Source organism: Choristoneura fumiferana, chromosome 13 (assembly GCF_025370935.1).
Source record: "Choristoneura fumiferana chromosome 13, NRCan_CFum_1, whole genome shotgun sequence".
Lineage (NCBI taxonomy): Eukaryota > Metazoa > Arthropoda > Insecta > Lepidoptera > Tortricidae > Choristoneura > Choristoneura fumiferana.
In genome coordinates this window covers 20,276,989-20,291,978 of record NC_133484.1, presented here as the reverse complement: position 1 = coordinate 20,291,978, position 14,990 = coordinate 20,276,989, and the positions used below count along the sequence as shown (strand labels likewise).

The window sequence follows — 14,990 nt, the reverse complement described above, 5'->3', positions numbered from 1 at the left end:
TAACTTTAAATTTCAGTCCCAGTCTAATGACTCACGCGAGCTAAATCGCGAGTAAAAGCTAGTATAGTAACAATTTTCGAACAGCGAATTAAGAAAATCCAAATCCATCCCTTCGCAACAGGAAAATGGGAATTCGCACTAATAGAGCCGCAAAAACTCACATTAACGAGCGAGGAAGAAATACAGACCCTCAAGTTATTTCCGGAAAGGTTGGGCGACAGCTTTTTGCGGGTACCAGGCTAAAATTGACTCTTTGTTTGTGTTATTCTGAGAAATGGTATAGTATGAGCAAATTGTTCTTGTATAGTATAAAAAAATTCTTGTAATTTGCTTTTTTATGGTAAAGGGGGCAAATGAGCAAACGGATCGCCTGATGGTAAACGATTACCGTCGCCCATGGACACCTGCAGCACCGGAAGAGTCACAAGTGCGTTAAAAAGGATTGGAAAGCAATCGCTTAAAAATAGCATATTTGGTTTTTACGTCCGTTATCTCCGGAATAAATTATTACATATCTTGCATAAACGTAGCTATCATAAGGTCGCGGGTGAGCAAAGTTATTGTTTAACATAGTTCATTGATGGACCTCCGCAAATTAGCGCCTGATTCAATCAATTATTACATTTTTTTAACCCCCGACGCAAAAGTGGGGTGTTATAAGTTTGAGTTTAAGTTATGTGTGTCTTTGCGTCTGTATGTCTGTGTGTGTGTCTGTCTGTCTGTCTGTGGCACCGTAGCTCTTAAACGGGTGCACCGATTTGAATGCGGTTTTTTTAATTGAAAGCAGGTTTTCTAGCGATGGTTCTTAGACATGTTTTATCAAAATCGGTTTTGCTATTTTTGAGATATTGAACTTTGAAGTGACAAAGTCGGGGGTTTCCCAACTTTATGATGGTTGAGTTCGGTTATTTTTTTTAATAAGGCCACATCCACTTGGAATTCCGTTTCGGAATTCCTAAATACACGTACACGTACCGTTTATTTCAATTCTGAACGCACAGGCCACCATGTGAAATTCCGAATCAGAGAAAAGCTTGAACGGAAAACTAATGTCCGTATGTGGTGGGTCCATGGATTTGTAGGGATTTACCGCATTCGAAATCTCGAAATTCCGAGTATAAACTCGGCCATATAAGTGGCGGCCCTAAAGGTTTTATTATTTGATTAAATTACTTGATATTTGATCTATACAAATAAAGTGTTTGCTGACGACAAACAACGTATGGCCCCAACTTTTGGAGGCGCAGACTTGAAAATTATCAAACATATTCGTACTTTGAGTAATTATAATCATAAAGGTGAACTTCTACTATTCTTTGAAATTCCCACGCGAGAGTCAGCTATTTTATTTTTTTCGTCGACGGAGTGAAGCAACGTGTACAAATTAGTTCCAAATATGACAGTGATAAGAAAAAAAAGATCTATCATTATGAAAATTCTTAATGTACAAATGCAATATTCTTTTCTCAAAAATGGCCGTAAAAGTTGACATTATTCTTTACATCAGAAGGTGAAGTGCATAGTTTATGGTCAGCGAAAAATTAAAAAGTTAAACTAGCTCGACAATAATGAATTAGCGCGTCTGCAATCAGTCACATTTTTTTTAAAAGTTAAAAAGACCTTGGAAATGTTGGCACAAGTCATATACAGCCAAGTCTAATGGCCGGTATCAGATATTTTTTTGGAACTCCGGACTTTTTCTATTGGGTCTGAAATAGCTTGTGGTGTTTTCGGTGGAAAAATACACCTGCAGTTTATTTTTAATGAAAACAGGCGGGAAAGCATAACAAAAATATTGGAATAAAATTGAATTTTATAATGTATTTTGAGAAAAAGTTTATTCTATTTCAAAATTATTCACCATTTTTGAGAAAAGCTTTATATTAGTCTCGGCTGGAATAGCAATTGCTGGCTTCGTATTAGTTAAACGGACTCGATCGCCTACTTCCAGGCCACGACAATAATCTACTATTAATAAAAATCTTCTATTGTTTTTAAATCAATGCGCAAAGGCTGGATTAGAAACATTGACATAGTAAAGATGACGGTAAAGAATGCTGCATATTCTCTGTCGTTGCATTTCCAATACGACAAGCTACGTATCTTAAGAATACTTTGCTATTGCTGGAAAATTCAAACGTAATTCGATCATAATAGCGGACGTTCGTAAGGTCAGCACCTAAACAACTTGGTAACCTAGCAGAAATAGCAGAATAACACGGTTAGAGCTGTGGAGTACGGAATATTACCGTAACAACGCTTGCGGGAACGCTAGGAAAAATATTAAATAGCAACTTTGCCCTAATTTAATTAATATTATATATATACTTGCTCTATGTTAAAAGGTATGAATGTAAAAGTTCATGGTCTTAATATAAAACATCCACCAAGCAAACGAGTCTAATTCATGTAAAAGGATATGGTAACATAACTGTGAACTTGTTTCTTTTGTGAATTTTATTCTTTACCAACTTGTGGGCTAAGAGTAAGCTCTTTGCTAAATTTTCTAATTATATTTGCTAACGAAAAGTATATATCAGTAATTCATACACCAGTGTATAAAAATACACTGACCGGGTTCCTTAGTACAACAAAGAAACCGTGTAGTTTAGCCGTGTCCATTCTTCCGTCCGTTTTGATTTGAAAACACTAAAAAATGACCTCCTATGTTTCTTGTGTCGTACCCAAGTAGAAGCAAACACCCCCGCCAACACTGGCAAACGCGGGGGGAAGGTATACTACGAAGTACAAAATTGGAACTTCGTACCTTGCCGTCCCTCTGACGCTAATGTTACTTAATAGAAGAGGGAGAGGGACGGTACGATACGAACTTCGATTTTCGGATTTCGTAGTAGACCCCCTGAGCGGCGGGGCGCGGGCGCGGGGCGTCGCCCAGCAACGCAGGTGCTATCGATCGCGCCGCGCAGGTGTGGCCGCGCAGGGCTGCCACAGGCTGGATGGCAGCTCCCTTAATATAACATCGAGAACCGTAAACTGCTTGAACTTTGCCCTCTGGTCCCAACATTGCCTTATAGGCACCCGTATAGGTTTTTAAAATTCCCGTGTAGATAAAAGTTTAAAAACCTATACTTACAAATGCTAAGTTATCGACTCTAAATCAAATTAGGCAATGCTGGGGCCAAAGGGCAAAGTTGAAACAGTTTACGGAATTCATAATACGCACCCCTTGATCACGACTTTCGGTCCGGTCACTTCCATCACCTTCCATGAATATTTCACAGGGAAATGATAAAAACAGGGATTTGATCAAATTCCTCAAGGATATTATCAAGTCCCGGGAGATGTTAAAAACCTAGCGTTGTATCATTTCCCTTGCGGAATTCAGTGATTTGATCAAGTCTCCGAGCCGTTTTAGGGGAATTCGGTATACAGATAGTTTGAGTCCCGGAGAAGAACATAGGATAGGTTTAATCCCGGAAATTTGTACAGTTCCCGCGGGATAGTGGTAAACGAATTCTGTGCGGACGAAGTCACGGCTAACGGAGTAACTAAATAAACCAATCTCAAGAAAGTAGGTATGCTACATTAAAGGACCTCTCACCAATGGCGCTATCTATTAACGCTTCCAGAATCATCATATTTACCGTATACCATGAAAAACTGTTACTTTATGCTATCGGCAACCCTATTTTGTTGCACGTTCCGCTGTATCACGGCTTTATGATTGCACGGGACGCGCCGAGTGTGCCGTGGGCTTTAGCTCCGGCTAGCACAATATGACTAAATCGTACCTATGTCTAGTTTGCCACAGCATTCCTGACTTTTATTAACGAGGAGGTAAGTATACAAAAAAAAGGTGAAAGAGTTCGCTGCGACGTACCTGTAAAACTATAAATGAGTATAGCTGTGGCCCGCGACTTCATCTGCGAAGAATTCGGATATAGCGAGTCCACCAGAACTAAAAGAAATGTCAGGATAGTAATAGTAATAATAAGGTACATCCTTTTAATTAGACGGTAAAAATTAATTTAGCAAACAACCAACTTATATTATAATACTAGCTTTTGCTTGCGGCATCGCCCGCATGGAATTCGGTTATCGCGCGCTGTTCCCTCGGGAACTGTGCATTTTTCCGGGATAAAATTAGCCTATGTCACTCTCTGGCCCATAAACTATCTCTGTGCCAAAAATCACGTCGATCCGTCGCTCCGTTTCGTCGTGAAAAACAAACATTATTAGTATGGATAAGCAACAAATAAGACATTTAAACAGCAGGCAATTCTAGAATTTGCAGGTAGCTAATGAAGTGGCCAGCAAACGCAATCATAATGTTGTTTCATTGGAAGAGGAAGGCCTAGACGAACGTACGACGATCAAATCGAGGACGTTCTGAAGAAAGGTATGACTGACGAATGTAGAGGAAGCGAGAGTTGTATGCCAGGATCGTAGCAAGTGGAAGGATGTAGTCTCTGCCTACCCCGTTGGGAAAGAGGCGTGATTTTATGTATGTATGGGTGCCATTGGGCTTCAAATGCAAGGTTCGGTTCAGAGGCACCTTGTATACTATACAAGGTCTGGTATATTACTATACTAGGTGCATCTAATCTTTGCATAGTTTTTTTTATTCTACTGGGGATGGCAAACGAGCAAGTGGGTCTCCTAATGGTAAGAGATCACCAGGGGTATTGCAGATGCGTTGCCAACCTAGAGGCCTAAGATGGGATACCTCAAGTGCCAGTAATTTCACCGGCTGTCTTACTCTCCACGCCGAAACACAACAGCGCAAGCACTGCTGCTTCACGGCAGGATTAGCGAGCAAGATGGTGGTAGCAATCCGTGCGGACCTTGCACAAGGTTCTACCACCTGCAAAAGTTGTATAGTGATTAACATGCAAGTATATGGAGCATACTTAATTATTTTTTCCAAGTGGGTATTGTCGTCTACGCCAACAAACCCTGATAATTACACATACAACTAAGCTATTTCATCGTTAAAAGGTCAAGGTGATAGCCACGAGCTTGCCACGAGTATTGAAATCAATCGCTGACACACGGCACGGCAACCTAACTATATTTTTGCTTCACTTGTTATGTATGTCGGCGGCCAATCGTAAAATCTGCCGTTTCACGAAATTCCTAGGCATATCGTGGAGCCATTTCATGATATGCCTAAAAGTTGGCCAGGTATATCACGATGTGCCTGAGAAACAAATACGGCAGATCGATTAGAGGAATCCATTCGTCGATATTCCTAGTTCTATACCGGGCACATCGTGATATGCCGAAAAAAAGAAAAATTGAGGTACGAAGAGCGAAGCGAGGAGTGGTTAGTATGAATTGTGATCATAACGCACGAGTCGTGCGGTGCGAGCGAAGCGAGCGTGCCGCGGCAGCGACCGGTGAAGTGCCATAACCGATATGGCGGCGTTTCATGATATGCCTAGGAATTACATGATCTGCCTAAACGTCACTAGGCAATTTTTAATGATATGGCGGATGTCCCTTAGCCAATTCATGAAATGGCGCCATTTCAAGATATGCCTATGAATTTCGTGATCTGGCGGATTTTACGATCAGCCGCCGACACATATAAAGTCGGTTTCCGATACAGATTGTTATTAAATTATCAAACACAAATATTAACCGGATTAACCCCACTTCCTATAATGAGGGCTATCGTTTTTTGTCTCACTAGATGGCGCACTGTTGCGTGAGGTTTTTAAGTGTGGCTTTCAAAGTCTGTTATTACGGGCGTGAAAACAAAGTTTAGATTAAAATCATATTTATAATACACCTTAAAACCGTACCATAAAAATATCGAGCATGCCACAGTGTTCCATAGTCTCCGTTTTGTTCGGAAAAAAGGGGAGGACAAAGGTTTCTGAAAGACAAAACTGGCTCAAAATACAGACATTCATTGCCCCGGAACGCATATTTGCCATAATTAATTTCAGATATTGCAAAATATTCACAAAATTATTCTAATTATAAATAAACCCGGGTAGCTCACCCAAACACTATGAGATTTGACATTTCGGAGACCTCACGCTACACTAGCGCCTCTAGCGGCGAATTCATACGCGATAGCCCTCATTGTATTGATACGAAATTAAACACTAAGGGCCTGTTTCACCACCCATTGATTAGTGTTAACTGACGGTTAAATGTGATGCCGTCTCTATTTGTTTTGTTCGAATAGACGGAGACGGCATCACATTTAACCGTCAGTTAACACTATCAATGGATGGTGAAACAGCCCCTAAGACATAAAAATTTAACCTGCCATGACGTAGAGCTTTCCGAAGACGCTGTTCAGTATTATCGCGAACCATTTTAAGAAAAGAAACACTCAAAGTAGAAACAGTTTTTAAAATTCACTGTGTTAATGACAGCGATTTACTGTAAGAACTAAAACATAACAAAAGAAGCAGAAACTAGGGGCATGTTGGCAGCATTAAGGCTAATGGGGCGGTACTTCCGGCCGCCGGAACTTCCGCTGGCAAAGCGATTCCAGCTATTGTGTCCCTTGAATATTATTTTAGATTAGTAATATCAATAATCTAAACTTTTCTTTACATTGAGGCAGTACGTGGGTTTTCTATTTCTTTCTGTGACTTATTTTTCAAACGTGTTTTTAATTAAATAAACAGACACTTCCCTTCTTTCTAATGCTAAGAGGAAACCGTAAACTGCTTCAACTTTGCCCTCTGGCCCCAACATTGCCTGATTTGATTTAGAGTCGATAACTTAGCACTCTTATGGGTTTTAAACTTTTATCTACACGGGAATTATTATTACGAGGGGATAAAAGTTTAAAAACCTAAAGGGTGCTAAGTTATCGACTCTAAATCGAATCAGGCAATGTTGGGGCCAGAGGGCAAAGTTGTAGCAGTTTATGGAATGTAGTGAAATAAGATACCAGTTTTGCTCACATGCTCAAATTTGCCCGAAAACTTGGAGACCACTTAAAACCAAAGTTACACCTTACCCATGTCAGCCCGCCATGTTTTGTGACACGACTCTTTAGGACAGGGGTCGCCAAGCGGCGGCCTTTTCAATGTATACTCTATTTATTAAACCGAGATGCTAAAGTGACAGTATAAATGTCAAATGTAAAAATAATGTGACCAGCATAATACGAATAGTGCTGCTCTCTGATTTCGGTTTTCGACATTATTGCGAATAATCGGTAAGACATAATATTTTATGAAAACAAAAATAAAATTAAAGCATTCAATATTCTACTTTCCATAAGCATTGAGTTTTTAGGCAGAATTTGCTAAGAATCAAATGAAATTTAAACTCAACATCTACAAAAAGTCGAAATATCTCCTAAACGGTGGGATTTTCATTAGACCCATTTTACCTCTTTTAGAATGTCATAAGTGCCCTACATATGTTAGTACGTCACAGATCTGTTCATATCTTAACATTTAATACGTATACATAGGTGCTTACCGAATTTTTTCGGTGATTACCGGTTGTGGCACATCACTATTTATGAGATGTAAAAAACAAAAACACGTAACACATGTAACTTCATTTTAGTATCTTGATTTAATAAATAGAGTATAGGTAAAGTTGCTGCAGAGTTACATGCGCAAGAATTATAAGTCAAGTTCACCATCTAAACTCCTAAAAATCAAGCAATTGATCCATGAATAAATATCATGTCTCTCTTTCAGTTATTTAATATCGTATAAGTCACACATCAAAATCTTTCTTAAAAGGGCTTTCATGGGCTAGGCAGTGGCGTGGGTCCGTATTGACTCTCATAAAATACTTATTCCTATTTTTTATTTTAGTGCCGATTTGTGTTCATAATAATCACTTCATTTTTTTTCCTCATACTTTTTTTGTTCATAAATTTTTATTACTAACATAATTTCATTACTAAGAACATAATCTCAACTCATAATGTTGTTTTTCAGAAAGTTTTCCTTCATAACAGACAAATATCATAAAATATTTGAACTTATAATATTGTTTTTCATAACGGTAACTACATATTCAAAATAAGATTTACTTATATCGTTAACTATTTATATTATAAGTATTAGTTAAACAGATATTTTGGGTCCGGTATGAATTGTAACTTTTAGCTCTTTCGTCTCAAAAGGTTGTTGGCCCCTGCTCGACACACGAGCGCAGGGAGGCATAGATCAGGTGCTTGTTCGCACGGGCCGCGGCCCGATCGATGCAATTTGGCTAAGCGTAGAAACTCAGGAGTCATCGCACAGATGCATGGTTCTCTGGGGGGATGACGGGTTATTATGCATATTATTATTTCTTATCTTGTCCGTTTGTTGGGCTTCAATAACTAAAGTTACCGACATAGCTCAAAGCATAAACAAGATGAACTGGTAATGGGCGGGCCACATCGCTCGAAGAACATTAACTTTTGGGGGAGAAAAGTCCTCGAGCGATCACGAACCGGAAGACGAAGCACTGGCAGGTCTCCCACTAGACGGACTGACGAAAACGTGAGAGTTGCGGGCAACCGGAGGATGCGATTGGCGAGTTGTCGTTCAGTGTGGCGTTCTAAGAGGGAGGACTTTGTGCAGCAGTGGACGTGTTCGGGCCCCTGATGATGATGATATTATTATAAAGGTGACATCAAATGGTTGATTTTTTTATTGCTGTCACAAAAACAAAGTTTAACGTGTGCATTTGTGTGTCTGTCCGTTGCATCGTAGCTCCTTAGACTAAACCATAAGTTCCCAACATATCTATAACAATAATAAACAAAATTATAAAAATGAAATAAAAATTACGCGCTGGAGTTTTTCGTGAGGGCGGCAGCGAGTCAAAATGAAAAAAGTTGCTGTAAATGCTGTAGGTGTCCATAAGCGGCGGTGATCACTTACCATCAGGTGAACCGCCAGCTCGTTTGCCAGCTGTTCGATAAACAAAAAGAAAAAACAAGTTTTGGTAAAAAATCATTTTTAATACAAGCTTTTTTTTGCTGACTGTACTTTTGTATTGTCACCCAAACTACATTTGCATACCAAATTTCAAGGCGATGCCATGAACCGTTGAATAGTTCCGTCCTGCGGAGACGATCCTGGCCAGACTACCAGGATGTCACTACTAGATTATTAATATAATAAATCACGCAATCTACATAAGTACTTATAACAAATTAAATTTCAAGTCAATCCAACTACTGCAAGTTGGTCGAATTTAACTTGTAAGATTTGACTACAGACAGACACAGAGAAACAACGGGACAGGTGAAACTAAATAAAAGCTTGTAAAAAAAGTCAAAGTTGTCCAGCAGATTTCATATTAGCGCTAACTAGCCTGCCACGGGAACCCTCATTAGTGTCGTCTGTTCGAAAGAGATGTATAGTTCGATCAGACGCGCTGGTGTGCGAAATGAGCCGAGGGTCGCCGACAGTGACCGATCGCGGGCGCCATGCGACACGGAGGCAGGGTAGGGACAATTCATTTGTGTTGGGTGCCACTTCACCGGGTGGGAAAAAATTCGGCGTTTTTTTCCTTATTACCGTCTCAGCAAATATATTAAGAGCGACGACGCTCACGCTTAACCTAACCAACAGAATGTATAAAATACCTACCAGCGGCAAAGGGTGAATCGAACAGTCCTCTTAAGAACAAAGGCATACTCATTGGAAGGAGCTCTACTAATTTTAGTTTACACTACAAATAAAAAATTGAGTAAGGTTCACTTACTTGAGATTGAAATAGCCAGCGCATTAACTCCATTAAGAATCAGTATGTCTGCTGATCCCATGTTTAACTCAACGAAAAAATCATTGAAAATAATACCCAAGCAAGGCACAAATGAAGCGATGACTATCTGAAAAGCGGATCAAAAATTTTAAGCTCACAACATGAAAGAATAATTGTTATAAAAAAAATGTAAACAATCATCATTATGTCCCTACATAATTTATCGTCATGGCTATTCCAACCATGTACGCCCATCCGTCATCTGGAGGCACTAATACATATCGCTTCTTAGCCATTGTAACATTTTCTCCGACATTTTCATCATTGAAATTGAAAAAAAAACACTGTACATATATACATGCACGTTGTATAATAAGAAAGTCATTAAAACTTGAAGAGAAATAATAAAATGGCCTAAATACGTGACTATGTTATCACGAAAGGGTATAAAATTGCTATGAAAAACGTTGAAGGTGAACAATTTCTTACAATCATAGTGCATAACATTCTAATCTAGACGGAAGCATGGCGTGATTTGGCGTGATGAATAGTAAATGCGTTGAAATAGCAGCGCGAAATCATTTATACGATGTAGTCTAATAGGAGAAAAAGATAATATCTTATTCTGTAGAGTTTAAATAAATCTTGCCTAGAGTTTAAGTTTAAGTAAGCAAGTGGCATGACGACTTACGACGATAAATAATACTTTTTGCAAAAGAGCAATTAAGAAATTGACCATGGCTTAAAACCATGAAAACCGATTTATATAGAATGTATGGTACATTTTTGCATTGATTTGCATTGATTTTTTCTAAGGGAGCACCACGTCTTACATTCAGCTAAAAGAATTAATTTGCTTGGCGATGTGGTGTAAGTTAAACGATTTTTTGACTCATTTGAGAGAGAGAGAGAGAGAGAGAGAGAGAAACATTTATTTACACATTTTTATAACTTTGTCCATCGCTAGAAAACCTGCTTTCAAATCGGTCCACCCGTTTGAGAGCTACGGTGCCACAGACAGACACACACACAGACATACGACACACAGACATACATAGCGGTCAAACTTATAACACCCCTCTTTTTGCGTCGGGGGTTAAAAACTAGACGTCACTCGTTCATCGCTAACTATGCAATTAATCGCATTAAAAACTATCGTATGTCCTTCCCCGGGACTCAAACTGTCTGTATACCGAATTTCATTTAAATTGGTACTGCAATTCAGACGTGATGAGGGTACAAATAAACAAACAGACTTACAAACTTTAGCATTTATAATATTAGTGGGATAAAGACAGTACCGATGCTTAATCAGGTTTCACCGAAGATATGACCTGGTCTTCCGTTGTGGTTAATACCTTATTGGGGTTTGACAATGATTATTAACAGTGGTCGTATCGCCAGAATATAATACCCCGGTAGAGATGTTAAGACGAAAGATGTCACATTACCCAATAACCCGAGTTCCCGACGTCAATTAAAGACGTTTACTCGAATGAATGTTCACTAGAGCGATCCCTAGAAGAGAGAAAAGTACCTGATAGAGATCTCTTAAAGGGATAAGTTCACTTTTGTACATATATCTCAACGTTTGTCAATTGTGTTTGTTTATTTATTTTGTATAATAAAGAGTTTACACACGACATAGGTACAAAAGTGATTGAAAATACAAACTGAAATATAGATGCACAGAAAAACCAGAAAAATAAGACCAGCACTGGGAATCAAACCCAGGTCCTCGGTATTCCGTACCGCGTGCTATACCGCTACACCACTGCTGGTCAACGGTAACAGACACGAATTTCCCCTATGCACCTCATATCTCAGCTTGTTTGTTTCTTATTTAGCCACTTAAGCAGTGACGCTAGCGACATCTATACCGTAGCCCTCATCGAGAAACTTTCGGCACTCCATTGGAACCAACAGCTCACCCGGGCAAGAGATGTCGTTACGCGTAATATTACCGGTATTTACCGAGGACCTGGGTTCGATTCCCAGTGCTGGACTTATTTTTTCTGGTTTTTCTGTGCATCTATATTTCAGTTTGTATTTTCAATTTAGGTTTTACGGGATGACCGTAAAAGTAAAAATTTGGAATTGAAATAAAAAATACAAAAAGATTCCAAAAAAAAACAATCTTAATTTGACAAAACTGATTATTTAATTTTTCATTCATTTCAGGGTTCCGTACTTTAACAGGAAAAAGCGGAACCCATATAAGAGCGAACATTTTTAATATAAGACGTCGGCAAACCCAGCCAGGAAGACGAATATTTCCGCACGCATATGTTCCCTATACTAGCATGATATTATGCCAACCTTATACACCTGAAGCTGTATTATCTAACGCGCCGACATTCACAATCGCATTCATAGTCTCTTTCTACCCTCGTGTTATGTCGTGTGACAGAAAGAAGTGATGAAAACGATTGTAATTCCAAGCACGTTAGACAGTAAGGCCTCCCGACGATTCAGTTGTAGCTTCTTGAGATATTAACTAATTTATTGTCTTGTTCCAGCATGGGGCGAGTCGCTGCTGTCGCTGCCAAAACGCTGGCTCAGCCAGCAAGGCGACGACGACGAGTTCGAGGTAATTTGGAAGGGTTCTGAAACGTTTCAACCACCATTTTCCCTATGTAAAGGAAATGTATGGATAGGCTACGAACTAAAACCAATTGTAGCACGGAGCGGCCCGATAGATGGCGCTTAAATTATACCTGACTAACTTAACATTTTCAGTTTCGGGTTAAAGACAAATTCCATACAAGTCCTTGAATATCTTCCAAAGCAAAATATACGACTCGGGTCGCATAACGGTGTCTCGAGCAAAGCGGAACGCCTATATCGTTTTAAGTGTTAAATCCTAGTTAAATCAGGAACTATGAAAGTTAGCGAAATCTGTTCTTAGGGACCATGGTGATCGGAAACATACCACACTGTTGAATTGCTTCGCTGGTTTGTTCGGTTTTCTCATGATGTTTTCTTTCACCGTAAAGCTCCTGATTTGATTGTAGATACTTAATTTCGTACATAAATTTCAGAAAACCCAAAGATGCGAGCCCGGGTTTGAACACAATCTTCCGCTAGAGAAGTCATAGGTCAAAGCCACCATAGCTGTACTATCCTATTATACCTACTTGAAGGACTGTGGGTCCAAAAACCAACAGAGCTGAGAATTATGTCATAAAATAGGTCTTTACGTGTACTTCCTTTCATTCTATGGGCACTAAGTTCAATTCCATTGCAAAGCTGAGTTATTCAAGTATCAAGTTTTATTCAGAGTATATATCTATGAGAAACTGCGTTTTACATGGCTTTACCCGGAGACTTCTCCTTATAATGGCTTTAAAACTCCTGGAGATTTACTCGTGTACAAGCTGTGTAAAATAAAAATATGTTTGTAGCCTTTACATTGTTCTCCAAGATTTCATACAAGCAACATTTTAAATAAGGTTTTCTACCGATATTCTCCAAGAACAATACAGTTTCTCATAGATATTTAGGTACTCTGACTAAAAATATTATTATGTATATCTCAATTATGCAATGAAATTCAACTTTGTGCCCTTAGAACGAAATAAAGTAGATAAGCAGACCTTTTTAGTGACCTAACTCTCAGCTCTGTTGGTCTTTGGTCCATTTTGAGGCATGGTCCTTTAATTGCGATATTTTAGGAGTCTCCTTTTGTTCTCCAAATTTCCAACTACGAGCAGGTACGAATACTACAAATGTATTCTTCTCTCCCGATTTGCCCTACGGACTCAGTTTAACTGATATCGATCAGCTGCATGGAAGTATATCCACCAAAATTCTATTAAAGTGATCGATGTAAGTTACCGACCAAACTACTGATACATAAGATATTGTCTAAACTGGCACACTTTTGAAATCCTCGTAATTTTGTTCCTAGAACGTGCAGCTCCCCAAGCTGCCAGTCCCAGATTTACAAGCCACGCTGGAGACATACCTCGAGCTGGCGGGGGCTCTGGTGAGCCAGCAGCAGCTGGAGCACTCGCGGGCCGTGGTCCGGGCCTTCCTGGAGGACCCCGGGCCGAGGCTGCAGGCCCGGCTGCTGGAAAGACAAGTCGAGACGGAGAACTGGGTCAGTCCGCAGCACCTTAATTTTAATCTGCAAAGGTTTTTATCTAGGCAGATCTGGGGGCCTACCATGATCTTTTCATAAACGATCCAAACGCAGAGCAGTTCAATTTAGGCACCTAAACTGAATCTTTGAAATTGGTACCACGACGTTTATTTCTCAGAGCTGAGTCTCAATGGTTTACAAGTGAATGAAAGACCTATATTGCCTCTGGTCCGAAATTGAAACGCTAAGTCGCGAAAGGGATGCCGCTATATGCAAACCAAATATTGTATACTAAAACCTCTTTATTTTGGAAAACCATAACTCTATGTCATTCCGTGTTCTTAGCAACCGTTGTGTTGATTACAAATAAAATGTTTACGCTGTCACTAATCCACGAGTCTCTTTTCTCACTGAAAAATTAGTTTTATCAATGAGGAGTTAAGAAGCACAAAGTCTATGAAAAGTTATAAAACTTGAATAAAAGTTCTTGAAATTTAAAAATATTCCAAGTACTGAATCGCTAAATTTAACACTGAAGCACTGAAGCAATGAGGGCTATCGTTTTTTGTCTCACTAGATGGCGCACTGTTGCGTGAGGTTTTTAAGTATGGCTTTCAAAGTCTGTTATTACGGGCGTGAAAACAAAGTTTAGATTAAAATCATATTTAATACGCCTTAAAACCGTACCATAAAAATATCGAGCATGCCACAGTGTTGCATAGTCCCCGTTTTGTTCGGAAAAAAGGGAGGACAAAGGTTTCCGAAAGACAAAACTGTCTCAAAACACAGTCATTCATTGCCCCGGAACGCATATTTGCCATAATTAATTTCAGATATTGCAAAATATTCACAAAATTATTCTAATTATAAATAAACCCGCGTAGCTCACCCAAAAACTATGAGATTTGACATTTCGGAGACCTCACACTACACTAGCGCCTCTAGCGGCGAATTCATACGCGATAGCCCTCATTCAATTCCCACTCAAGTTACGCGTCATGGTACGAAAACCGCTTGAAGTGAGTGAATGAAAATGTCTGTATCGCTGTCACCGAACCGTGCTTGAACTGAATCGCAAAAGTAACGTCGTGGTACGAAATAGCGATGCAGTTCAGTTTAGAGCCTAAACTGAATCGTATTAAGAGAGCGTGGTAGGCCCCCAGCGCTTTGTGAAGATCATTATCGTTATAAAAGGAGCTAATGATCCGTTGGTGATTTTAGTGTCGAGCATTTCTGTATGATTAGGGCA

At 39.4% G+C, this 14,990-nt stretch overlaps 2 protein-coding genes across 3 annotated transcripts in view; both read left to right on the top strand.

Moving 5' to 3' along the window:
- The window catches only part of LOC141434538 (choline O-acetyltransferase-like), a 25,495-nt gene extending 22,178 nt beyond the window's left edge, over window positions 1-3,317 (top strand). The window contains exon 4 of the mRNA XM_074096959.1: window positions 3,243-3,317. Within this exon, the coding sequence (XP_073953060.1) occupies window positions 3,243-3,317 (75 nt within the window). The remainder of the gene's footprint in view (window positions 1-3,242) is intronic.
- Window positions 3,318-12,179: 8,862 nt separating this feature from the next.
- Window positions 12,180-14,990, top strand: part of ChAT (Choline acetyltransferase) — a 31,156-nt gene continuing 28,345 nt past the window's right edge. Inside the window, exons 1-2 of one of the 2 annotated variants that reach the window (XM_074096690.1) lie at window positions 12,180-12,247; window positions 13,568-13,759. The gene's annotated coding sequence lies outside the window, so the exon portion shown is untranslated. Of the gene's footprint in view, window positions 12,248-13,567; window positions 13,760-14,990 lie in introns of those variants that run through there. The other variant, XM_074096689.1, reaches the window with a different exon arrangement.